This window comes from Corylus avellana, chromosome 8, assembly GCF_965113065.1.
Source record: "Corylus avellana chromosome 8, dhCorAvel1.hap1.2, whole genome shotgun sequence".
Classification (NCBI taxonomy): Eukaryota; Viridiplantae; Streptophyta; class Magnoliopsida; order Fagales; family Betulaceae; genus Corylus; species Corylus avellana.
Window position 1 is genome coordinate 3,231,614 of NC_142497.1, and position 26,635 is coordinate 3,258,248.

The window sequence follows — 26,635 nt, forward strand, 5'->3', positions numbered from 1 at the left end:
AAATTGAGCAAACAATTTACACCGATGACAAAGATACTCATCCCATCATTTAATTTACACATTTTCATTTAACATCTGAATTTACACCCAAAAAATTTCCTAAAAACAATTCAGCATAGAACCCAAAAAAATTCTGTTCATTTGCACAGGTTCTCAACCTTCTCCCCTTCAATCTCATAGCGAGCCTCATTTTTGCTTAAAACCTCCGACTTTTCACCCGCATCCATCAACTATCATGCATGACAACGCTTTTGTTCTCACAGTTCACCTCATGGTGCAGGTTTATTGTCATCTCTTGCTGGTGAACCCATAATCTCTTTATCATTTTTGCTTTGTGTAGCTTCAGCCTGGTTGTCAATAACAGCTTTGTGATCACTCTCAGCTGTCTTCATGTTCAGAGAGCTATTAGGATTTTTAACATCTGTCATTTGTTTTTTGAACTCTGCGTTCATGTCTTGTGATGGCGCTTTATCTTCTTGAACTTGCTCACTCTGTGCATTTCCTGAGACACAAGCTCCGTCTTCTTGGATTTGCTCTTTGAGTGCATAGCCGGACTCACGAACTTTGATCTCTTCTGCAGTCTTAACCTCTTGTTTTGGCACAAGTTCACAGGGAAGACTAGAGCTAACCGCATTAGTCTGTTCAGATGACATATTCGATGATGTGGCAAATACAGATGGAGTATGCTGAACTGGTGGTGAGGCAGCTTTTCCTGAGCCGGGATGTGAAACTTTGATCTCTTCTGCAGTCTTAGCCTCTTGTTTTGGCACAAGTTCACAGGGAAGACTAGATGTAACAGCATTAGTCTGTTCAGACAACATATTTGAAGATGCGGCAATCGTGGATGAAGTATGCTGAACTGTTGGCGAGGCAGCATTTACTGAACCAGGATGAGAAGCAGTAGGTGTGACAGTGACAGCAGGATGAGATGAACCTGGTGTGGCTCCAAGGCCAGGCATGGACGATTTGGTTGAAGAACCTCCTGTGGGTTTGATAAGGACAGCATTCTTTGCCTGAGTAGCCTTGATAAATGATATAGCATCTGATGGAGAGACAATGCGGGCACCAGCAGCAACTGCAGTCGCTCTTAACACAGAATCTGAGCCAATAGTAGGCATTGTTGAAGAGGTTTTTGACGATACCCAGGGTTTTGCTGTGGAACCCAACAATCCCACAGGAGATGATTTTGTAGGGATGGGGCCTTGTTGAGACTGGTCTTGGGCTTGTAGAAGGCTGCTGCCAGCAACAGTAGCTTCAGCAGTTGTGGTAGGAGGCACAGAGTTACTGGTCGTATTTGTGCTAACTGTCACAAATTCAAGGAGAGATCATCCAAATTTGGGACAAACAAGTGCCAAAAACTAATTGCGTTAATCGAAAACCAAAAAATTGTTAGCTATCAAGTATCAATCATGCAAATGAAGGTAATTATTCAGAGAAATTCATCACAACTTTGTCAATTTGTAAGTTCAGCAAAAGTAGTGCTAGTTTAAAGCTGTAAGAACCATGCATCATTTATCTTATCCTCTCATGAATCATCACCTGGCCACCTTGTCAAAATCTTATCCAATCAATGTTGCAGAAAATTAATAAATCCATTCATTCTCCAAATGATTAAAAAAAAGGAAAAAAAAGGTTATATATATATACATAGAGGGGCGGACCCAAGATTTTCTGCGTGGGGGGTCCGAATCTACGTAAATAAATAAATACATAGGAATAATTTTATATACCACATTTTTATCCCAAACTTGTCTCACAATATTGATGTGGCAGTCTTAGGCTCTCAACTAACCCTTGATTTTTTTTTCAACAAAGGACTGATCCACTATTTGAAATCCTAATATAACTGCTTCAATTTGCCAATATACCCTCTTACTAGAATATATGAATTGATTGGCTCGAACTCTCCTAATAATTTGTGATTGGCCCTAAAAAAGTAATTAGTTCATGGGAAGGTATTCTTTTCACCAGAGATAAATTTCCAACTCTTCACTTGTAAAATTTGTATTTTAGTGAGGCATTCAACATCAATCAGCCTTTATGGGTCCTAACTTGTTTATGTATTCTTTCACCATTCATTATAAAAGGCAAGCTTCCACTTTGAACTCTTCACTTGCTACAAGCTTGACAGTAAAAAGTGTACGTTTTGCTGCAAGCCAGCAAATCCTTTTAAAAGTCTTGACTTTGGGCGAGAGGTTTTGCTGTAAGCCTGACAAATCTAACATTAAAAAGCAAACCTACAAAATGCAAATCAAATCAATCGTACTTCAAGAAGCCATTTGAGGGGGGTGATCTGTTAGTTGAGGGGGATGAATAAATATATATGAGGGACATTTGTTGTAAAAAAAAAAAATCTAGTGTTTTTATTGGACTTCTATACAACTTTGGGGTTGCCATGGACCCCCCAAAGCACCACGTGGGTCCACCGCTAACATACATACACACAAGATCTCCACATAATGCAAACATAGCTAAGTGCTGGACCCAGCACCACAGAAGCTTAAAAGTATTGGCCTTAACTAGACATTGATCAATGTGACGAAAAACTACCCCTGCTGCTATTCACCTTCCACTACAACCTAAGGGATAACTGATAAACAGCTCATAAAGATGTTCAAACCACCAAGTAGTGAAGACCCATAATGAGTGGTTAAATATGCATATCTTAGTCTTGCAAATAAATCCAATAAGATTGTAACAGGCAGATAAATCATGCAATCAACTAGAAAGAGAATAAAATGGAGAAAGGATTACCAGCACGAGCTGCTGCTAAGTTTTTAACTGGCATATCCAGGGCTAGGGACATTGCGTGATGAGCTGCTCGTCGTGCCTCAGAAAGTTGTGAGCCAGTGGAGTTGGGTCCCACATTCAAGTTTCCTCGTCGCTTCCTAATAATGGCCCACCTCTGCATATGTCAGAAAAAATCCATATCAATATGTAGAATAGAAAGAAAAGAAAAAACATGAAAAACAAGGAAAAAAGAAAGAGAAAGAGAAAGCTCTAAGAGTTGACAAAGGTTGAGTTTCATTGGCAAGACCTACATGCTAACAGAGTTCTGAAGATTTGATTATTAGTAGAACGGTACGAAAAACTATGACTGCAACACTATCACCAAGAAGTGAATGTACAGATTGGGTTTCATGATCCACCCATTAGACAATTCACAGTGTTCACTAATGAAAACAAAAATAATAACAGACGGAAAGAAATTCGTTGCTGGGATTTGAACACGGGAGAACTAGGTAAAACCCAGACATCCTGACCGGACTAGATGACAACAGATACTGCAGTTTATTAACTATGTTTAACCAATGCAAGTAACAGAGTTGATCTACATGACACAGAAATATGAATCGAGTACATAAAAGTGAGTTCCATGAGCAAAAAATATAAATATAAGAGTTCTCTCACATTATCCATCACTGTCTTAAAAATAGTAGTTTAAGTTTACGATCAAAATTATTGTTCCACTAATAATTAAAAAAATCGTGTGAACATCCTTTAAATTCAACACATGATACTTTTTACTACTACTAATTATAGTACTAAAAACAATAATGACAATACTAATGATGAAAAGACAAAACCAGGCATTTGATATCTTATCAAGGAATGCCCTAAACAGCACAGTTGTTGGCTCCTATACAGTCCTAAATTGTCAAATCAGGTGATACCCAGCTTATGCAATTAATTAGCAAATGATATTTACAGAAAGGAAAGAACCACTGTATATGCATCAAACTGCAGTGAGAGTGCTTAGTAGCGTGTCTAACTCTGGGATTTCCTTCAGAACGAGCCATCCATCATCCACCTCATGGCAAAGTGGTTCAGCTATACCGTGTAGAGCAAATAAATTGGAAAATGGGTAAAACCTAGCAGTTAAATGGTATGGCAAATTAAACTCCTTGCTCAATCACATATGGGATCAGGTGACTCTAAACACCTTCCTTTATGATAGTTGTGCATAAGAAAACTACTAAATCCTAGACAATTTATAATACTAATAATAATAGAATGGTTAAAAATGAACATGGAATGGTGTATTTGTGCCAATGCACTGCATTAATCACATGGACGGAGAAAAGGCATGGGTGAAAAAGTACATAGAAAGGGAGAACAACCATTTGAAGTTAAAAGGGTCAGTAGGCATAGGAAAAAAAACCTGAGATAGCTGTGAAGCAGTCCTATCACCCTTGAAGTCTCCCCTTAAAATATTTGCCCAATTTCCTTCACCAAATTTCTGCACAGCAGCAATCAGTTCCAAATCCTCTGCCTCTGACCATGGTTTTCTTTTCCTCCGAGGCGGTATGTTGCCATTGGCTGATCCATTTGCATCCAATACTTCAGCAGGGATAGCTGCAGGAAGTGGTTGTTTCTGAACAGAAACAGGTACTGTAATGTTTTTCCCTTGCATCGAAGAAGTGGCTTCTGAATTTTCTGAAGGAGCTCTATATGATGGGCCATTAGGTATGTTTATAGTTAACGGAGCCTCAACTGTTGAGCTGTTTGGGAGATTAGAATCACTTGGTAAACCAGAAGCAATTAGTACCTGAATTAAGCAACCATTCCCATAAAATACGCAGGAGGGAATTAGAATCTATGAACCAGTAGGATCAACAAATAATTCAAGCACTGTGATTGTACAGAAATATTGAATCCCCAAGGGATGTGTAAAACATGACATGCCAGCCAAAGTATATAATCTATCAAATTGTCACAAATATCGAATCAAACCATTTTGGTGTAAAATCTCAGCTTTAATCCAACCCCTTTATAGAAGAATGACATTAAGATATATGTGTGTGTGTGTGTGTGTGTGTGTGTGTGTTTTTATAAGTAATCAAACTATCATTAAAAGCGTAAGGCATTCCAGATTTCCAGGTATACAAAAAATATACAAGAGAAAACACCTAGTTAGCTACAAGGAGACAAAAGAACAAGGAAATCATTATAACTAAGCATCAAAGGACAAACAAAAGTAGTTGTCCAAAGATAAAGAGTGTAGAAGAAAAAAGACTCAAGTTCCTCCAACATTAAGATATTCTACAACCCATGTGTGATACACTCCATATACGTGGTGTGAATTTGAGAGTGGGTTTAGTCAAGGGAAGGTTCCCCGCATGCTTCTTGGCCCTTAATTGATGTCACATATCCTATTCTTTGCCCATATTTTTTATTCTCTAAGCATGAAATTTTTAAAAATATTAAAACCTTTGTTGCTGAATATCTGAAGATTCAGCAAGTCACTGGCAGTTATTTAGAACATACTTCAGCCAGTAGGCATATGTTGAAACAGCCTCTTTGTGTTTCAATCATTAATCCTCTTATGTGATTCTAAAACAGTGATATATTTACTAAATCAGAGGTTTCTAATTACTTGTAGAGACCTACAAATGTCTGGATTGGATGCTAGATTTGTGTGTGAACAAAGCATAGATCCAAAAAAAGAACTGGCAAAGCTATTTGGCCACCTAAGTTAGTGAAAACTAGAAATAGTCAATTCATCAAGCTGAGCCCACTCCATTAAAAGGGTTTTCCCATAAAATACAAGACGAATAATTCTAAAGCAAATCAGTCACTCAGCAAGCAATTTTTTCAACATACCTTCACACATGCTGCAGCCTCTATCAAAGCTTCACCGCTAACAGTTGGAAAAGCTTCAACTTCATTTTCTAAATCGCTGTCATCATCCTGCAAGCCAATTTTAACATCAGTGTCATATGAAAAATATATGCTTATATTGAGAATAATGTTGAGCATGAGACAAAAAGTTTATTTTTGAGGCAAATTATAAGTTATAGAAAGCAATATAATGTGGAGAAGACCTATCTTGCAAGAGGTAGATGTTTTAATTCTTGTAAATATGATGAAGTTCTATGATAATCACACATCTATGCAGAGTAAAAGCATTCCATTATATCATGATAAGATTAGACATGATTACCGCTCCCTTAAAGATGGAGGAGTGCAAGAATATAATACATTTCTAAGTCAAGTTACCATAACTTGGTGGCAATATTTCTAATGTATTCAAGATAAAAAATCATAAAATAATATTCTAAAGAACATAGTGTTAGTGGATGTATAAATGAGTGGTGAAAACTGCTCAGCTGGCATTTAATCACCATACTCACATAAAGACCCCAATTGCTTCCACACAATGAGAGCTAGAGGAATAAATATGACCAAAACCGACACATTTTCCATGTTATGCTCTGTTCATGATTAGAAAACTCCATATTGTATTTCCAAAACACGCAGAGTCTTCAGTGTCAAATATAGGTTGGCAATCTTTCACTAGCCAGCCAAGATATTACAAAGCTCGGTTCGTTCTACTTTTTCTTAATACCCCCCGGACAGCATCAAATCTCAGAGTTTCAGTCCAAAAAGTAGTATCAGAAGTTAAATAATAGAACCAAAGGTGTTTCATTTAATACCCCAAAACACGATGCTCTTTAAGAATTTCCCAGTCCATAAAACACATTATATAAACAATCCCTTATGTGCATACCTCGTGCCAATACAGCTAGTATACAATAACAATTTTGAACCAAATTCAGCTAATTACATTCAAAGAATCGAACACCAAAACATAAACTTTATCATATCTGCATTCTCATAATCCCTATTTAGTCACAACAACCAGCAACACCCACCAATTCACTTTTAACTAAAATATCAGGCTTCAGCATTCAAATATAGTCGCATACAAGAAAGTGCAAGTTAAATAAAGAATCTGAAATTGAAGAAAGTACAAGTTGACTGACCAGAGGCTGGGCCCCGTCTTCGAACTCATCGAGCAAAGCGTGGCGATAAGCTATATGGCGCCATAGCATCTGATACTCCCTAGCATCAGAAATCCCAGTCGAAGTATTCCTCACCAACGCCTCCCAGTCGATTTTCGCGTCCGCACAATGCGCCACCTCCTGAAGCAAGGCCAGCACCGTCGTCGCCGTATACCTGCCCAGAAAATCACAACCTCACATCAAACCCACAATCCCACACCCACCAAAAAATCCCATATATATATATATTTTTTTTTTAAAAAGGAGGAGAAAGATGGAACCTTTGTAGGAGTGTGGAGGCGTCTTCCTCGCTGATGGAGACCTTCTTGTGCTTCTTATTTTTCTCAAACATTGTTGCTCTTTCTATTATTGTAAAACTAGCGGTAGAGCAAAGAGCTTTGAGAGAGATATATAGAGAGAGAGAGATAGAGAGAGAGAGAGTCCTGGTCGAAACAGGAGTGGAAGTAAAGAAGAAGTACGGAGGAAGCGACCGACCGTTGCAGAGCGCCTGGGAGACACGCGCTTCTTCTGGATTTGGTGGACAAAGAAATTTTTAAGATTGCCTTTTGCTCCGAATACATAAAAGTGAATAAATCCAACAATTAAGCGTGAGAAAAACCAGAGTAAAAAAAAAAAAAAAGGGGTCAGAAAAACCACACTCGCCTCCAGCTGTCCAGCATTAGCCACCGTTTTTAATTTTTATATATATATATATATATTGGCCTCCTTTTATTTTTTTAATTTTTATTCTGACTCCTACTCCAAAAAGAAATCCCCCCCCTCCCTCAAAAATAAAAAAAAAGATAACCTCTACACTCTTGCCTTGAGAGAGAAGGAAAGTGGAAGCTGTTAAGCTCTTCGTTAACCGGTACGCTTTTCTCTACTTCTCATTCTCCTTTGCCTTTTCGTTTCTTCGTAATATTGCATTATTCAGAGAATATATACAAAGCGAAATCATCATTTAGCTAGGGTTTATGGATAGCATTTCATTGTCAAACCTTGTTGATTCTGATCCATAAGTTCCTCGAATTTTCTCCTTTGTTGATTAACTGTGGCTCGATTTGGGCTATCTCCGAAGAAAACTGCCGTTGATTTGGCCGGTACGACCCGACCCGATCGGTTTTCAGGGTTTTACTTGTGATGATGCTAATTTCAATTGCATTGGATGGAACGCATTGAAGAAGAAGGTTTGAGTTTGGGGCTTCCGGGTATACATGAATTCGGGTTTTATTGGTCCGGTATTGAATTCTTCACATTGACTGCTGGGTTAGGAGATTGAAGTCCTAATACACGTGTTTGTATATTTAAGGTTGGTTGTGGTTGGGAGTAACTGGAAATTAGGGTTTCTGTTGGGCCTAGTGCCGGTTGTTTTGTCTCAAAGTTTCAATTCGTTTGATGATAACCATGTTATACTGTATTTAAATCTATTATGTTTGGGGCATTTAAATGTGTTAAGGATTTAATAGCCCCAATTTAGACCTTTTTTCTACTTTAAAAATCTCAAATCATACTCTCTACGCACAAGAGGCACATTAGATCACACACACACACAAAAAATCCTTTTTCTTTATTTAAAATTGTCGTAGCAAGGTCGTCTGATATGAACTAAATTTTAATTATAGAAAATACAAGGGAAATCCATTTATTTTTACCTAAATCCTTGGGGGGTGAAATGGAGGGAGAGGAAATAAGGTGAATATCCTGCATAAAACCGTAAGAGGTGCTTTACTAGATGGATCCCAAACTGAGAAAGTGGTAAAAAGCATGTAGTTTAGTATCAACCATGGAGGTGTTGTTTGTAATAGAATGACTGCGCATGCATAGAACACAATATTCCAGGATGAGATATGTTAATAATCCCTTTTACTGTTTGCAAGAATAATTTGACTATCCTCAGTGTTTGTAGAAGCATATACAACTTTCCAGTCATCGCTTGTCTTTTAAGTACAAAACACCTGCATTTATGTGGTCAATCTCTTCAGACAAGTTGTGGTGGGAATGTGTCTATTCTTAATGCTCTAATTGCTTGCTTTTTGTTGAGTATGTGTTAATGTTTTTCTTAATCTAAAATTTTGGAATAAGAATTGCTTAGTTGTTAAAAAGGACAAAAATTTCCTCCAAATTGGGTTGGAAGAATTTCCTCCAACCCAATCTATAAAACTGCCACGCGTCTCTTGAGCATGTGCTTTTCATAGGCCAAGGAACACATTATAAATTTATAAATTGGCTTTGAGGAAATTTCGATCATTGTTAAAAACTATGACATTTTGTTTTACCACCAAAAGTTGAAAAGGAGGTTTCTACAAAGAGCAAACTGAAGGGTTTTCAGTGTAATCTTTGAGACTGATAGGCCCCAAAACGTGGGCTCTATTATGCTCTGTTCGTGGAGGTTGAAATAGGGGAGGAAACAAGCTATTATGAGAGGGGGAGTTCAGAGCAATAGAGGACGTAGCATTAACTAGTGGTTAAAGGGGGTGTTGTGTGTCTCATGCCTGTCACATGTCACTATAAGTGGTAGTAGTACGTGTCAATGTAGTGGTATTAGTAACTGTCAAGTGTCTTGCATAGAATACGTGGAATAATGGAATGCTCATTGAGCAGTGTGAAGAAACTTATCGTATGTGTACTAAGGTTTGACTCCCACCCGTTTAAAATGGCTTCGTGGAACTCAATTTACTTATCAAAAAAACAAAAAGGTTTGATTCCCACCCAAAGAGGATTTTGAGTGTTACTAAGCTGTGCTCACTCTCTCTCTCTCTCTCTCTCTATATATATATGTGTGTGTGTGTGTGTGTGTGTGTATAAGATTGTGTGTGCTATTTGTTTTGGTATCTACCATTTGGTATCAAAGTTGTTGGGTGGGTAGCGTTCAAATAAGGTCCATGGGTTGTATGTGGGGGGGGGGGGGGGGGGGGGAGAGGATTCTTTAGTCATACCAGATTTGAGGTGAGAGATGGCTCTAAGATTAAATTTTGGCATAATATGTGGTGCAGGGATCAAGCCCTTAAGGAAGCTATCCTGGATTTGTGCAGTATCGCTTGTGCTAAGGATGCATCGTGGCAGAGTACTTAGAGTTATCTGGTGAATCCCATCAGTGGAATGTAAGCTTTATTAGAGTGGCTCAAGATTGGGTGGTGGATGCCTTTGTTTTGTTCTTTAATTTGTTGAACTCCCTTAGATTGAGCCAGAGAGGGGAAGACAAGTTTCAATGGGCCCTTTCCAAGAGGGATGCTTATTGAGAGATCTTTTTATAGCGTCCTTGTACCTTATGATAACACCCATTTCCCTTGGAAGCGTATTTGGCAAAGTAAGGTCCCCTTAAGAGTGATATTCGTTGCTTTGACAGCCATCCTAGGAAAGATCATAATTGTGGATAACCTTAGAAAAAGACATTATTGTGGTTAACTGGTGCTATATGTGTAAGAATAGTGGGAAGTCTGTGAATCACCTTCTACTCCATTGGGAGATTGTCAGTGTATTATGGAATGCTATTTTCAGCCGTGTTGGATTAGCTTGGATTATGCCTAAAAGAGCAGTAGATCTTCTCGCTTGTTGGAAAGGGGTGTGTGGCAGTCCTCAAGGTGCAATAGTGTGGAAAATGGTTCCGTCCTGTCTTTTGTGATGTCTTTGGAGGAAAAAAAATGATAGAAGTTTTAAAAACCAGGTGGTGAAAGTAAATTCTTTCTATTGGTTCTCCACTGGAAAACTATTCTAAATCTTATGTGTTTAGTTTTCTTGATTTTCTTAACTTTCTAACTAGGTGTTTCTCGCCCCTTTGTGTTTTTCATTGATATCTCATTTACTTGTAATTAAAAAAAAAAAAAAAAAAAAAAAACCATTTCGTATTAGAGCTATGGCCACCAATAGGGAACAAATTGAAAAGCTGGAAACTTATGCATGTGAGATGCGTGAGGATCAGCTGAATGGAGGTGTAGGTTAACAGTTGAGCCGCAAAATTGCAACACATGAAAGATATGCTGAGGGGGATTTGGAGATGTTGTTAGCATCATGGACGCCCACTGGGAGATCGCATACCCAATATTTGGAGCATGGGGAGTCCTTCAGGACCATTCGAGAGGATGAAGGAATGGACAAACCAGCTGTAAATCTCCCTGGTTCAGCAGGGAAGATCGTACTTAGTGGCTTAGTTTTTTGCTTATCAGGGCACACCACAAGATCAGCAAATCATGCTCACTTCCTTCCATCAGGAAGGTGAAACCAATCAATAGTTTCAGTAGCTACAACAGGTGAACCATAAGGAGGGGAAAAAGCTGACTTGGGAGCTATTTGAAAAAAGAACTCATAGCCCGCTTTGGGCCTATTGAGTACGGATATTCCGACGAAGCTCTATTTTGCATTGAGCAGCATGGTACTCTCCGTGGATATGAAAGAGAGTTTGAAAGGCGGCTAATAGGGTTATTGGATGGCCATAGAGGGTCCTAATTGGAACTTTCTTTGGAGGCTTAAAGAAAGAGATAGCCACAGAGGTGAAGATGTTACGGCCCAAGTCCCTTCGAGAACCTATTGAGGTGTCCTGAATGCAAGATGAAAGATTGATGTGCCAGCATCAAATGAATGAACCAAACTCGCAAAGAACAATTCTCATACAAGACAATAAAGCAGTAACATCACTTACCTCTCGTTCATCACCTTTTCCTCCGGTAAAGAAACTTTCATGGGCAGAGATGACAGAGCAGGTGTGAAAAAGGGCTCTTTTTCAACTGCAACAAATGTTATACACCGGGGCATAGATGTCATATGCCTCGTGTCTTTGTTATTGAGAACAAAGCAACCATGGGAGGTTGAGGTGACCGGAGAAGGGGAGTTGGAGCAGCAACCCCAAGAACCTTGGGAACAAGGTTCCAGCCGAAGGGGTGGTGAATGATAGGACCCGAACGTGGGCCCTGTTACGCTCTGTTTGTGGAGGTTGGAACAGGGGAGGAAATGAGCTGTTACGAGAATGGGAGTTCAAAGCAATAGAGAACATGGCATTAACTAGTAGTTAAAGGGGCTGTGAGCGTTGTAGTCACTATTAGCGGTAGTGGTATGTGTCAACACAGTGGTATTAGTAACTGTCCAGTGTCTTGTATATAATAAGTGGATCAGTGGAATGCTCAGTGAGCAGTGTGAAGAAACTTATCCTATGTACTGAGGTTAGACTCCCATCCAAAGAAGAGTTTGAGCCTTTTTAAATTGTGTCTGCTATCTGTTCTGCTATTTACCAGAGGTATGAGGCTTACTCAACTTATTCTTACCAAACTTGCAGGTTTTAGAGGAACTCCCTTGATACTACAGGGAGTTTATATGCAAATGACATTTTGTTGGCATAATGCCGTATCTTTTAAGGATAATTTTCTAACTTCATATTATAAATCTGATTAGAACGGCTCGATTTTTATTAGAAGCTTGTGATTTAGTTTTTGATGCAGCAAAGAAGAATGAATGGTTACAATATAGATTAAAACGTCCATTTTGAATAGCATAATGTGATTGATTTGTAAATTAACTTGGTGGAGTCACTGATATCAGTAACCAAATGATCAGAGTATCTCCTACTGATATTTATCTATTTTTATAATTTTCAGGGTTGTGAACTTGGATCAAGTTGAGACATGGAAGATGTCATAACTGAGATTCCCCCACCTTCAAGGTTCTTTCAGGAAGATCTCAATAACTTTACTCCTCCATCACCACCTCTTCCATCTCCCTTCCTCGTTTTTTCTAATCCTAAACCTGATGAACCTCTTCGTCCCTCTTTCCTCATCGTCGCCATATCTTCCCCATCTCTTTATGTTTTCCACCATCTATCCACTAAATCTCTAATTGGAAGTCTCGTCCTACCTGAGATCTCTTTCGCTGGAAACTCGAGTGAACCCTCTCTTGGAGATAAATCCTGCAACATCTACACCCTCAATGTTGGTGATGATTCAATTATCCTCATCTCTGTTCCGTGCTCCATTGCAGCGGAGAGATCTCACATTGTTGCAAAGTTGCTGATTGCTGATAAAATTATTCCTCAGAGGGTTCTGATATTGGATTCAGTTCAGAGTCGAAATTTTCGTGGTAAGCTGTCACCGGATGAGGCATTTGCTTTCAAGCTGGAGACGTCATCAGAAAGAAATGGGTTGGGTGAGGGTAATGGAGGTTCATCATTGTTAAAGGGTATAGACTACTTTCCATCAGGAAGTGTTATAGATGGGTTGGCAGCTGCTTTGCTAAGTCGATGCCAGATGAAGAATATCAAGGGAACTTTGTGTGTTTCTTGGCCTGAATTTGGTGGGGCTGTGATGTCCCTGGTTAAATCTATACTACGCAGGAGTGTTTTGCCGTGCTTGGACTTGAAAATGAGTGGTGATGGTAAGGATGAATGTTTAAGATTCAACTGGACCAAGGGTCATCCTTTAGATTCTGAGTTGTATACCTGATGAACTAGGTTTCAGGTACTTTTTTTTTTTTTGATAAGTAGGTTTCAGGTACTTTTTTATTCTCTTTTTTGTTTGCTCTGTATGGTTTTCTTCCTTCTTGCTTTCTTTCTTTTATCAGTTTTTATCAAATATTATTCCTCTTTTATGCTGTTATTAAGATTGTGAAGATTGATCAAAGACCATGATGTTTTGGCCTTTATGATCCCAAGCTGTAACATTCACGCAATTTTTCTGGAATGTTTGGCATGTCTTGCATTTATGACTACTTTATTTATTTATTTATTTATGAATACGTGTTGCTGGTGGCTTTTTACCTATCCAATGCTTCTTTTGGTACCCGCATCAATGACAAGCATACCTAGCACCCACATCGTATTGATTGTCCTCACAACTTGGTAGACTCACAGAGCATCAATTATGACCGATAAAAGTATAGCTATGCTGCTCTTCTTCATATTTACTTATTACATTTATTTTACACCTGTTAATGTGTACCGTGTTTTAAGTGGTTTTCATGTTAGCTATTTAAAAAAAAAAAGGATAAGTACTTAAAACACCTTAGGTTTGTCGGTGTAAAATAAATATAATAAATGAGTGATAAGAGGGGCATTGTTCTTCTTAATATTTAATTAGCCTGAAGGCCCTGAACTATAGTGATTCTGGCTTCGGCCTTCCTAAAGTGTGCCTTGGACCTACTTATGGGTGTTATAGCTATTTGTTTGTATATAGTCTTATGAAAAAAGAGGAATGTTACACTTTCTAAAAGTTCTCCAAAATTTGATCTCCAAATAATGTGTCACAATCTCATGAAATTGTGATACATTTTTTAAAATAATAGATTATATAGGATTGTGATACATCATTTGAAAATCAAATTTTGAATAAAGTTTTGGGGAAGTGTAGCATTTCTCATGAAAAAAATGCGAGTCTTATTGTTCGGGACTTCCACCAAGCACTTAATAGTGAACAAACAAATAGTTCAATACATATTCCAACATGATACGAACCAATTAGTAACGAAACACATGAAAAGAGATAAATGAGTTACTTTGAAGGAGCCTTAATCTCCAAGACATAGTAAACTCTATTATGACTCAATGCCTCCAAAACACAATAAACGGTATTATATAGAAAAAACAATAATCAACCACAATTCAGTATTGATATAGTTCGTCCTTTAAATAGAAGAACAAGAGACGACCGATTTATATGAGAGATATGATTGATTAGGTCTTGACTTCTAGGACTAGGACTGAAACTGACTCTGGTAAAGAAATAACTAGAATTCTGACTCTACTAAGAAAATTGAATTAAAGATCTATGGAGATATACTCCTTACTGGACTCTAATCAGACACCGGATAAGAATTAGAATTACAGCAATTTTTCCTTGAAACAATTTTTTCACTGCAATTTAATACAAGAATTAGAATTACAGCAGAGGTGACACAGAGAAGAGGGATGTGCGCATACAAAGTTCATGGCCTCACCTTGTTTCCTTGAAACAATTCCAAATCCAGTATTCACCACCACTCTTAAGTCTTAAAGAGTGACCTTGCGTACATCATGAAGGAAAAATGGCCAGTCTTCTAATCAACCCATTTCTTCTGTATAATTTTTGAAAATGAAAATGAAAAAGAAAATTAAAATCAGCTTATTCTCTCTACTCTCAAATAGAAATGGTGAAAGCCCAATGTATTATTGTTGGCCTTTCCGTGTACCCCATGAATGGCCCGCTGGTAATGAAATCTTGCTTAGGGAAAAAAAAGAAAAAGAAACAGAAATGGTTAAGATTTGACAAAGTAATTACTTCTAATTTGAGAAGCAAAGTAACCTGCATAACCAATTATGGATTGCTGCACATCAGAATGTGAGAGACACATATTGATTAGAAACAGATTGAGTAACTGACCTTCGTTTTTTGCTCTACGAATATTGCTTCAGACATTGCTTTGTTAAGATCTGTTGCCGCCCTATTCGTCATTTCATTTTCCAATGAAGTTAAAGAAGCTATATATGCAGAAATGAGCAGTGCATGTTAATCGTGATGATTGAGTTCTATTAATCGTGATGATTGAGTTCCATCAAAATAAATTTGATAGAGTAAGCTTCAAATACAAATTGTTAGATATATTTCTATGGATTTTATATATAACTAGCACATAACCCGCGCTATGCGCGAGATTCTTCATTATAATTTAATTTCAAAAATTTAAACGCATCTTATCTTACTTTTCATTATAAGTTAAAATAGGCGTGTGCAAAAATCTATCACGCTTATTTTAATGAAAATACATACTAAATATTATATACCAGTACATTACTGAATATGTACTTTTTCTTTTTTGAAGTGTATCAAATATGTACTTAATTAATGAAAGTATAAAAGAAAAAAAAAATAGCAAGAAGAAATATTGAATTTTGATTATCAAAATATTAATAGAAAATTAGTAGGAAACTTTGATATTGTTGATGTGATACTTATTATATTTTAATAAAAATAAAACCCATAAAGTTCTAATCATTTCAGAAAAATACAGAGTAAAATAAACAAAATCTTACAAAGAATATATATCATTCATTCTTTTTTGAAATAGTAGTAATTGCTTTCTTATTAAAACAAATCAACCGATTGAACGATATGCTCCATGGTTACAATGTATGAGATACAATCAAAATAAAATCTTCACTAATGAACAAAATCTTCTCTTTTTTTTAATACAAAATAAAACACATATTTCACTCAATATTTAATGTGATCAAATAAATCTCTTCAACACTTTAAAAAAATGCTAGAAAATCCGAGTAAATCACAAAAACGAAAAAAAAAAAAAAAAATCTAATAAAATATTCAAATGAATTAAAACATAAAATCTTATTGGTGTGATACCTATTATATTTCAATACAAAGAAATTTTCTAGAGAAACAAACATAAAAATAATCAATTTACTGTCATGGAAAATTTATACATAGATATGCAAAGATAAATCCAAGCAACAAAATTTTCAATTAAATAAAAACCTTAGACGGAATCAAATATAGTGCAAAAATAAACGAATTTTTATTTTATTTTATAAGTACCTAATAAAACAAAATATTGCACTCAACATTTAATGCGATCAGATAAATCCTTTTAGGTTCAATGTTTAATTATCTCTTAGTCTTTCGAAAGAGTTTCTATTCTTTTTTTTTTTTTTGCACAAATATCAAATAAACACACTATAATCTTCCATTAGCCCACCAAAAATCCAAATAATTTATTATCTTAATTTAGAAGTTGCAATTTTCATCAAAGAACAAATTGAAAAAAAAAAAAAAAACTACAAATATAGTTAATACTCAATTATAATTGTTTAGAGAGGGTTATGTTATTCTTATTAAGGGTTCATTTGAGATTGCAGTTTTTAATAAGTACGATTTTAAAAATTAATTTTAAAAAAATTGCGTTTTTTAATGGTTAAGAATAAGAATTACTTCAGGATTGAATTTTTAGGTTATTATTGTTAAAGAGTGGAGAGAAAGAGGGGGGAAAAAAAGAAGAAGTTAATTCTTGAAGTTGTAGTTTTTCTCAAGTAAAAAACATACACATGGAAGATTAAGAAGAAGAATTATTTTAGGTTGTTATATTTGAAGAGTTGAGAGAGAGACGTGGGAAGAGAAAAAAAGAAAAAGACAAAAAGAAGAAGTTAAATCGGTGAGAGAGAGAGAAAAAAAAAATCCAAAAAAATCTGGAGATCTTTATTTTGTAGGCCTTATTATTTTGTAGATAATCTATTATTAATCAAATTATATTTCAATGGCTTATCATTTGGAAAAAAAAAAAAACAATTCTTATTTTATAAATTATCTATTATTACATATCTACATGCACAAAGTATATGTAGAAAAAAAAAATCGTCTTCTCTAACCTTTTCTAAATTTGAATTAAAAATATTAAAGTGACTAAAAGTATTAATACATAATAATTTGATTTACATTATTTGTTTCCATATTTGATTTGGACATTAATAATACTTAATATTGTGCATTAAATGTTTGAATTTAATGAAATCACATATAAGAAAAATTATTGAAATATAATTAAATGCCTTTAATTAAGCTAATTTAATGACCGGTTCACTATTGAAAAACCGGTTCACTCTTAAAAAACCAGTTAAAAAATTATGCCTTAAAAAACTGGTTTATTCTTTAAAAAAAAAGAGGTTCATGCCACATGTCGCAATATTAAGACACTTTTGAGAGTGATTTGACTTATATATATATATATATATATGATTGGCATAAATATTAGATTAGAATGTATCATGTAGGTAATGGTGCCAGTAATCAGCAAAAGTAGAAAGTACTAACCTACAACAAAAGAAAATGACGATACCAAACTGACCGGTTTGCTATTGACGTTGAGGGGACCGGCGGGTTTGTTATTGATGTTGAGGGGACGAGTATATGAGAATTATCAATCTCCAGGTCAGGAATTAATGTGCTCAATAATTGTACTTCATGCTAATCCTCCATAATGAGATTGTCAATGAGCATTAGAAACTGCAAAGATGGGACCATCGGAAGAGTCCTTAAGGAATTACAGCTCTTAATCTTCAAGACTAGTAAATTTGGAAATATGCTAGGCAACTCTCTTAGCTCGAGATAGTTACTATGCTTTAGCCGGCCAAGGGAATAGCATTCAACCTCCATCCATTTCTCTAACTCTTGCATACCTTTGATGTTGAGATCTCGAAGATTTGGTAATTGATCACTTAGATCGAGGGTTTTGCATTTTATGCAACCATTCAAGGTAAGATTGACTACATTTTGGAGCCCCCCTCCTTTCATCCAAGCAACCAATTCATTGCCCCTAAAACCTATAATTCGAAGCTCTTTGAGGTTTGAGTAGTGAGGTTGTAGATCTTCGAGTACACTGTTTTCAGTTGCTTCATCTTGTGTATTGACAACTCCGTCACTCCATTCAAACACCAACTTGTCAAGGCTCTTCTTCTCATTCAAATTGACGGCTCTTGCATTAGCTGCCTTCTCTAGCTTTGAGATATGCAATGTTCCTAAAAGATGTGCCATTTTCGCCAATTGTTCAATTTCATATCCATTCTCGCTGCCAACGTGAAATACTGGTAGATTGTGTAGACTGGTCGTCAAGTTGCCCCTACTTGGTGGCAACATGGAGAGCTTAAACCAGAAGATATCATCGAGCTCAAGATGTCGAAGATTAACCAAATTCCCCATGTCCTTGGGCAAACTAGAAAGCCAAACGCATCCCAAGAGTTTCAAAGTTTGCAAATTGAGTTGGGGAGTAGTCTGATTTCTGTTTTAAAGAGGTTGAGGTAGCGCAACTGCTTCAACTCTTCAAGTGAGTCAGGCAATTCAAAGATCTGGTTTGAACTAAAATCCAACCTGCATATGTATTTCAATGTATGAAACACTTTGTCAAGGGCTTGACCAATGATTTTCAATTGGTCCTTATGCAGTAGAAGTGAATGCAGCTTCGTAACTTTATTGACAATCTCAAACATGGGCTCGAGATCTTTACCGAGCAACGACATGTGACGAGATTGTTCAAAGAAATTGTACTCGTTGTCCTTCACCTAACAACAACTGGGGCTTGAAATTGATAGTGCCAAGTCATGGATAAGATCATGCATGCTGAATATCTCCTTGTCGTCAATGATTGAAGATGGAAAGGACCTTATATAAAGCTCACTGAAATATAAAATTCCAGCCTCCTCGATTGTATCACGTCCATTGGATTATATAAATCCTTGTGCTATCTAGAGTTTGACCAAGTCTTCCTTAAAGAACACATGAGATTTAGGAAATAAGGAGCCGTACTCGAAACAAGGCTTTAGATAAGAAGGTAGGTAGTCATAGCTCAATTTTAGAATAGCCACAACTTTGAGCTGATTTAACTCCAAGATTTTGGCCTTCTATTTCCCATATTTCATTTCTTTGAATTTGCCGCCATTTGCTTACATCAATGTTACCGCGCAAGAGACCTCCCATTGCTTTGATTGCCAGTGGGAGACCTTGGCTATTTTTGACAATTTCTCTACCCATTTCTTCCAATTCTTCTCGCATTTTGCTGCATAAAGTTGTGCCAATATTCCCAAATGCAATCTTTGCAAATAAGGACTGACATTCATCTTCTGGCAAATATTCCAAGCGATAGGAAGGTTGAGTGCCTATAAATTCCCCAACTCTGGCAATCCGGCTGGTCATCGAAACTCTGCTTCCATTTGCACCCTATTTCAAGAGAACTCACAGGGAATCCCATTTCGAGATATCCTCCGTCTAGACATCATCCAGAACAAGCAAGAAACGTTGTCCGTTCAAGAAATCCTGAAGCCGAGACTGTAGGTGGCTTAAGAATCCTCTTGAGGTCAAAATCAGCTGTGACGCAGACCCACATTCTTGAGTTGAAATGGGCACTTACCCTCTCATCGTTGAAGACAAGTTGAGCAAGAGTTGTTTTGCCGAGGCTTCCCATCCCTATGATTGGAATCACAAAAACGTTGCCTTCTTAATCGAATTCATTCGAAAGCATCATGTTTGTTATGCTTTCTTTGTCAGTCTCCCTACTAAATACTTCTGACTTGTCCACCTCGTAGTCCATGTAATTTTGGTTTTAGAACTACCGCGAATCTTTAAGTTTTCTGTCAAGATCTTGAGATTTTGAGATCTCACTTAGATCTTGATTGAGCGACTCTTTTTCATTAATTTTGTTGTCATTCCTTTAAGTTTCAATATATATATATATATATGAGAATTTTGCAGAATTTTGCCAAAGGAAGATATTGATGTCTTGCATAACGTATGATACAATCCAATAGCTTGGAACATTTGCCCATAAATAAAGTTTGTAGCAATTGATCACAATCGTCATGAGACCTCCTCTATTTAAACACATGTGCGTTTTTTAACCTAAAAAGTTTCAATTTTTAATTTTTTTTTTTTTTTTTAAAGTAAAAAAGTAAAAATTCACGTGAATGGGGTTTGGTGTTAAAAATACAATTCACATGGGGTCTGGTTTTTTTTTTTTTTTTTTTTTTTTTTTTTTTTTTAATTTTTTGATTTTCTATTTTATTTTTTTTTTATTTATTTTTAAAGAGAAATATTAGGGTCAAATAGAAAAAAATATGAATATATATATATATATATATATATATATATATATATATATATAACATTTGTCTTGAAAAAATGTATACAAGAAATATGAATAGTAGGATTATATTGAATATTTTGTGTTCATAAGACTTCCATTATGGTAAACTTTTTTCTTTCATTAGTTGAACTTTTTCCTCATAAACAATTTTTTTTGAGAATTTTTTCTATTACACACAAACAAAAATAAAGAAGTGTTCTAAAATATATGAACATCTTGATATCTGGTTACAATTATGTTTACTAATTTTGTAAACAAAAGAATGTTGGTAGTTTAATTTTTCTTTTAAATAAGAAAAGATAAAAAAATAGTGGCAGGAATATTGGAGCAAAAAAAAAAAAAAGAAAAAAAAAAGAACAAAAAAAGTAAATTAAATTACAGAAGAAAATTTGTAAATTGTATTAAATAAAATTAAGAAAATTTCAATGAAAAATACTGTATAAATTAGAATAGAAATTAAGACCAAAAAAAAAAAAAGGAAAGCAGAAACACATGGAATGAAGAAAAAAAAAATGTAATTATTATTTTTTTTTTAAAAAATACTAATATAATAAAAAAGAACTATCTTTTTAGTATATTTTTCCCAGTTCCAGTGAAATCCGCAAATATAAGAAAAGGTCTTGTGTAATAGAATTTTTTTTTTTTTTTCCAACCATCCTTCACATATATAAAATAAAAGAAACTAATTTTAAGACATACAAGAAAACAAAGACGAAAAAAATCTACTCAAAGAACATGGACATAATCCAAAAAAGCTTCATACATTGTTCCAAAAATAATGATAGGAAACTTTTTCACCATCATTTTCCTTAATTCAATGTGAAATTTACAAAAGAAAAATAATCAATTTGAATAAATAATATATAAATTAGTAGAAAATTTATCGGAAAAAAAATGGAAGAACATAACCACATTTTTTATTTAACCATCCTTCACATATTTAAAGTAAAAGAAACTAATTTTAAGACATACAGAAAAACAAAGACGAAAAAAATCTACTCAATGAATATTGACATAATTTTAAAAAAAATTATACATTGTACCAAAAATAATGATAGGAAACTCTTTCACTATCATTTTTCTTAATTCAATGTGAAATTTACAAAAAAGAAAACAAGATCAATTTGAATAAATAATATATAAATTAGTAGAAAATTTAAGGGATAAAAATGGAAGAACATAACAACATTAAATAAAGACAAAAAACTAAAAATAAAATTTTAATATAATTGAAAGAATTGTCTTTTTTTATTGTATACGTTTCTTGATTCCAATGAAATCTTGAAAACCAATGTCCTCCATTAATTAAGCATGTGATTAAACAAAGGGAAATTATATATAAAATCTTTAGGTAAACGCGCCTTTATTAAAAACTCCCTGGGTTTTTTTTTTTCGGAAATTTAGTCCTTGGGTCACGCGAAACTACTAGAAACTCCATACCGTTAATTTTTGGTAACTGCCGTTATTTGAATGAAACGAACCGTTTCACTTAAGTCCACCTAAGTAGAATTTTTGTATCTTACGTGTGAATTCTTGAAACCCTCAAGTTCCATACGGACCATACGGACAGTGCTACAAACCACCCGATACACCAAGCGGCAAGCCACCGACGCAGCAGACGCTTGAAGGAAGGGATGCCGTTGCAATGAGCTCTGGTCCCGCGGAAATCTCTCGCTGTGTTTCTCTTCATGTTTGCACTTTTGTTTCCTTCTCCCAAAGCCTCTTCTTTATCTTCTTCTTCAATTCTACATCTTCCTGTTCGTCTTGTTGTTGGTTCTCAGAACAAAAGAACGTCAGACGTTAGCCCCACAAATTGGGTTGAAAAACAGGGAGAGAGAAGCGGGACCAGACCGTAAGGCGTAAGGAGTTTAATGCGCCTTTAGAGTTTGTCAGTGCTGGAGTTGCCTTCATTTATTGATAAATCCCACCAAGCAGAGTCTTTTGTCTTTGCTGGTTGAGTGTTTAGAGAGTTTCCAGAGCTCCTTCTTCCTTGAGGCTTCACTCTCATGCATGGTTAAGAAGGGTGAGAATGGGGTGAACTATCCTGAAAGTAGAGGAGAGAAAGCACGCAGGAAAGCAGAGGAGAAGAGACAGGCTAGGTTAGAGAAGGAGCTTTTGGAGGAGGAAGAGCGAAAGCAGAGGGAGGAGGTTGCAAGACTGGTGGAGGAACGTAGGAGATTGAGGGATGAGAAAATGGAGGCTGAAAAAGATCGTGGCAAAATATCATCACCTGTCCGGGAGAAAGATGGTAAGAAGGAAGCAGAAAAGAGGCGTCATGAAAGAAGAAAAGAGAAAGACAAAGGGTCAAGTAAGAGCAATTCTGATGTAGAAGAGCTAGAAAAAAGAGTAGGTAAGGAGAATGAGCGAAAGCGAGAATCGGACAGGAAGAGCGAGATTGATCGTCGGGAACATCAGAAATCTGGGACAGAAAGTGTCAAAGGCCAGAGCACCGAGACTGGACATGTGATGAGAAGTATATCTGCAAACAGTTTTAGCCGGGGAAATTCTGGAACTAGGTATCTGGATCGTATGAGGGGTACGATTTTTTCCTCTTCTAGCGCATTTGGTGGTGGTGGTCTCTTTGGGAAGGGTGCTAATACTCCTGCCACAATTACAAAGGAATACAAGCCTAACAGTTCTGTAGATCATGTCCATACTTTTGCTCATAAAAGAGATTTATTTCCACATGAGCACGTAGCTGCCAAACCAATTGTAAATGGAGATGACAAGAACATCAATCGCCCTGTAAGTTGTCCTTTCTGTGTATTTTACTTTAACCTGTCACAGTCCTAACATGATCTCTTAGTGCCTGACTTAGATTGGAAATTCATAGAGGATGTAAGTATTTGTCATACTCTTTGTAGTTATCCTTCTGTGTAGTATATCATATTAATTATGTATGTGTAAGTTTCTCCTTTTGGTAAGTAAAAAATTCCATCAAAGAAAAATGTAAATGTAAGCATCTTACTTGTGTGTTTTCAAAACTGTTAGTTTGCTCATCCTTGTTGATCAACATTTAAGCTTAACTCTCCAAACTTGGACCTCAACTTCTACTGCCAGCTCTAGCTTTGGATTTTATATCTCTTTCCTATTGGCTACATCTTCTTTCTTCATCACCGCCCCCGCGCCCCCCCCCCCCCCCCCTCAATCTCAAAAGAAAAAAAAAAAAAAAAGAGTTATTCTGTCTGCATTTGAGTGGCAGTGTTTGAGTTCCGCTGGCTTATCAAGCATGATAATCTTAGGTGTATTTTATCAATGTATTTGGTAGAAGAAATACTATAACAATGTTGAGCTGCTGACCTGCAGGTCCTCTCAGAACCACAACCTAGGACAACACCTAAAAAAACATGGCAACAAGGCGCAGCTGCTTTCTTAACCATGCATGAGAGTGAAGCCTCAAGGAAGAAGGAGCTCTGGAAACTCTCTAAACACTCAACCAGCAAAGACAAAAGACTCTGCTTGGTGGGATTTATCAATAAATGAAGGCAACTCCAGCACTGACAAACTATAAAGGCGCATTAAACTCCTTACGCCTTACGGTCCGGTCCCGCTTCTCTCTCCCTGTTTTTCAACCCAATTTGTGGGGCTAACGTCTGACGTTCTTTTGTTCTGAGAACCAACAACAAGACGAACAGGAAGATGTAGAATTGAAGAAGAAGATAAAGAAGAGGCTTTGGGAGAAGGAAACAAAAGTGCAAACATGAAGAGAAACACAGCGAGAGATTTCCGCGGGACCAGAGCTCATTGCAACGGCATCCCTTCCTTCAAGCGTCTGCTGCGTCGGTGGCTTGCCGCTTGGTGTATCGGGTGGTTTGTAGCACTGTCCGTATGGTCCGTATGGAACTTGAGGGTTTCAAGAATTCACACGTAAGATACAAAAATTCTACTTAGGTGGACTTAAGTGAAACGGTTCGTTTCATTCAAATAACGGCAGTTACCAAAAATTAACGGTATGGAGTTTCTAGTAGTTTCGCGTGACCCAAGGACTAAATTTCCGAAAAAAAAAACCCAGGGAGTTTTTAATAAAGGCGCGTTTACCTAAGGATTTTATATCTAATTTCCCTTAAACAAATAAACAAATTACTCAATGAACAATAACACAAACTAAAAAATTATCAACTAAAAAGAACGATAAGAAACCCTCTCTCACTATTATTTCCTGAATTTAATATAAAATTCATAAAAGAAAAGTAATCATTTGAATAAAAAATAATATATAAATTAGAAAAAAGGGACAAAAACAAAAATGGAAGAACATAGGCACTAGAAATAAAGATAAGAAAAAAAAATGAAAATACTAATATAATTGAAAATAACTGTTCTAGCAAAAAAAAAAGAAAAAGTATAGTATAATTTTTCATTGAGAAAAAAACGATTGGAAAAGTGAAAAGAATTCTTCTAGGAAAAAACCAATGTCGTCCACTAATTAAGCATGTAAACAAATAAACAAATTACTCCATGAACAACAACACAAACTAAAAAATTATCAACAAAAAATAACAATAAGAAACTCTCTCACTATTATTTCTTAAATTCAATGTAAAATTTAAAAAAGAAAGTAATCATTTGAATAAAAAATAATATATAAATTAGAAAAAAAAGGGACAAAAACAAAAATGGAAGAACATAAGCACCATAAATAAAGATAAAAAAAGGAAAAAAAATGAAAACACTAATATAAGTGAAAATAACTGTTCTATCAAAAAAGAAAAAAAAAATGTAGTATAATTTTTCATTGAGAAAAAACGAGTGGAAAATTGAAAAGGACTGTTCCAAAAAAAAAAAAAAAAGAAAGAAAGAAAAGAACTGCAGTATAATTTTTCATTGAGAAATAATGATTAGAAAATTGAAAAGAACTATTCTAGCAAAAAAATAAAGAAAATAATTGTACTATAATTTTTCATTGAGAACTGAAAACTCCCTCTCTCTCTCTCTCTCTCTCTCTCTCGTCTTTTTCTTGAATTGAGTGTGAAATTTATAAAGGAATATTGAGATATAAATAAAAAGTAAGAGAAGAAAAAAGAAAAATAAACAGAGAGAGAAAGAGAGAATTTGGGGGAATAGGATCCTCTTCGGTTCATTTTAGACTCGAGAATATCCAATTAATGGTTAGGATCTCTTTAGAGAGATCTTGAGGCGATAAATAGGACATCTGTCCCATTAATATAAAAAATAATAAAATATTATTTGTATTTTAAAAATAATTAAAAAACAAAATAATAAAAAAGTTGGGTGGTCGGTCACCCCAGTTGGGCCTGGGGTGGCTTCGGCCATCCTAAATCGTTAGAGACACTTGTCTTATTTTTCAAGGGTAATTTGCAATTTGCTACGTCTCAAGAAATTAGCACACGTCGTAAATTTTATAGGCACTATGGTGGTTGCCAATACTAAAGGTATCTCAAGTAGCAAATGATGCTTGATCCTCAAAATAGCAATTTTGAGCCAAAATCTACGTCAAAGAATTAATCATCATAGAAAAACATGCCCAAGTGCTAGCCATCAAAGTAAAAGGAACTCAATATCAAATTTCATTTGAAAAAAAAAATTAATAATCAATAAGAAGATTTTTAATACGTAAATCAACACTTTTTTCCATAGGTTTAAACGTTGCCTTAGGATAACTTAAAGGTTTTCTTAAATCGAACAACAATAAGAGTGTAATAATCAAACACTTTATGATTTGCTTGATTTTTTTTTTTTTTTTAATTAAATGAGAAAAAAGGTTACAGGAATGATTTGCTATCAATATGATTGAGTTTTTCACAATGTAAATTTATCTTATTTTCAATTACATATATTATAATTTTTTTTGTAAAAAAAATATTATTTGTAAACCTAGAATTTATCATTTTCTTTTTGGCATGGAGGTGCTGGGTTGAGCTGTAATTAGCAGATGACTTTACAAACAGTAGGGGAGAAGAGACTTCTCCCTTCTATTTGCCTCATTGCTGATTCAACGCGTGGGGCCATGCTTCTATTTTAATTATAATTTTTTTTTTTTTACGTGTGGGGCCATGCTTCTAATTGGATTGAGTATATAATTTTTTTTTCAAATAATTTTTTTTAAAAAAATAATTTTTATAAATAAAATTGAATAAAATTGAATAAATAGAATTTTTAAGTCAAAATATATTTTTCTTCAAAAGTTTTATTTTTAAACTTTTGTAAAAATGCATTTTGATTATTATTTTTTTTTTTTAAAAAAAAAATTTGAAATTTTTTACCAAACATGCATATTTTGTTTAACATAACTA

At 35.4% G+C, this 26,635-nt stretch overlaps 3 protein-coding genes and 1 pseudogene across 4 annotated transcripts; 2 read left to right on the forward strand and 2 right to left on the reverse strand.

The window, feature by feature from the left end:
• Window positions 1-25: 25 nt before the first annotated feature.
• LOC132164740 (uncharacterized) lies at window positions 26-7,335 on the reverse strand. Its single transcript, XM_059575295.2, has 6 exons — window positions 7,067-7,335; window positions 6,768-6,960; window positions 5,605-5,691; window positions 4,163-4,549; window positions 2,755-2,905; window positions 26-1,303 (listed from the first exon to the last, which is right to left on the reverse strand). The coding sequence occupies exons 1-6, from the start codon at window positions 7,135-7,137 to the stop codon at window positions 270-272; spliced, it is 1,923 nt and encodes a 640-aa protein (XP_059431278.2). The 5' UTR covers window positions 7,138-7,335; the 3' UTR covers window positions 26-269.
• A 212-nt stretch (window positions 7,336-7,547) lies between these two features.
• On the forward strand, window positions 7,548-13,527 carry LOC132164741 (trigger factor). 2 transcript variants are annotated; one of them, XM_059575297.2, is made up of 2 exons: window positions 7,548-7,653; window positions 12,371-13,527. In XM_059575297.2, the coding sequence occupies exon 2, from the start codon at window positions 12,398-12,400 to the stop codon at window positions 13,208-13,210; it is 813 nt and encodes a 270-aa protein (XP_059431280.2). In that variant the 5' UTR covers window positions 7,548-7,653; window positions 12,371-12,397; the 3' UTR covers window positions 13,211-13,527. The 2 variants fall into 2 exon arrangements, with proteins under 2 accessions (XP_059431280.2, XP_088375327.1); XM_088519201.1 differs by lacking the exon at window positions 7,548-7,653 and adding an exon at window positions 7,785-8,094.
• A 4,186-nt stretch (window positions 13,528-17,713) lies between these two features.
• Window positions 17,714-19,829, reverse strand: LOC148583978 (putative disease resistance protein RGA3; annotated as a pseudogene).
• Window positions 19,830-22,391: 2,562 nt separating this feature from the next.
• Window positions 22,392-23,879, forward strand: LOC132163658 (uncharacterized). Its single transcript, XM_059574027.2, has 2 exons — window positions 22,392-23,126; window positions 23,688-23,879. Exons 1-2 carry the CDS (start codon window positions 22,392-22,394, stop codon window positions 23,862-23,864), a joined length of 912 nt encoding a protein of 303 aa, XP_059430010.2. The 3' UTR covers window positions 23,865-23,879.
• The last annotated feature ends 2,756 nt before the right edge of the window (window positions 23,880-26,635 follow it).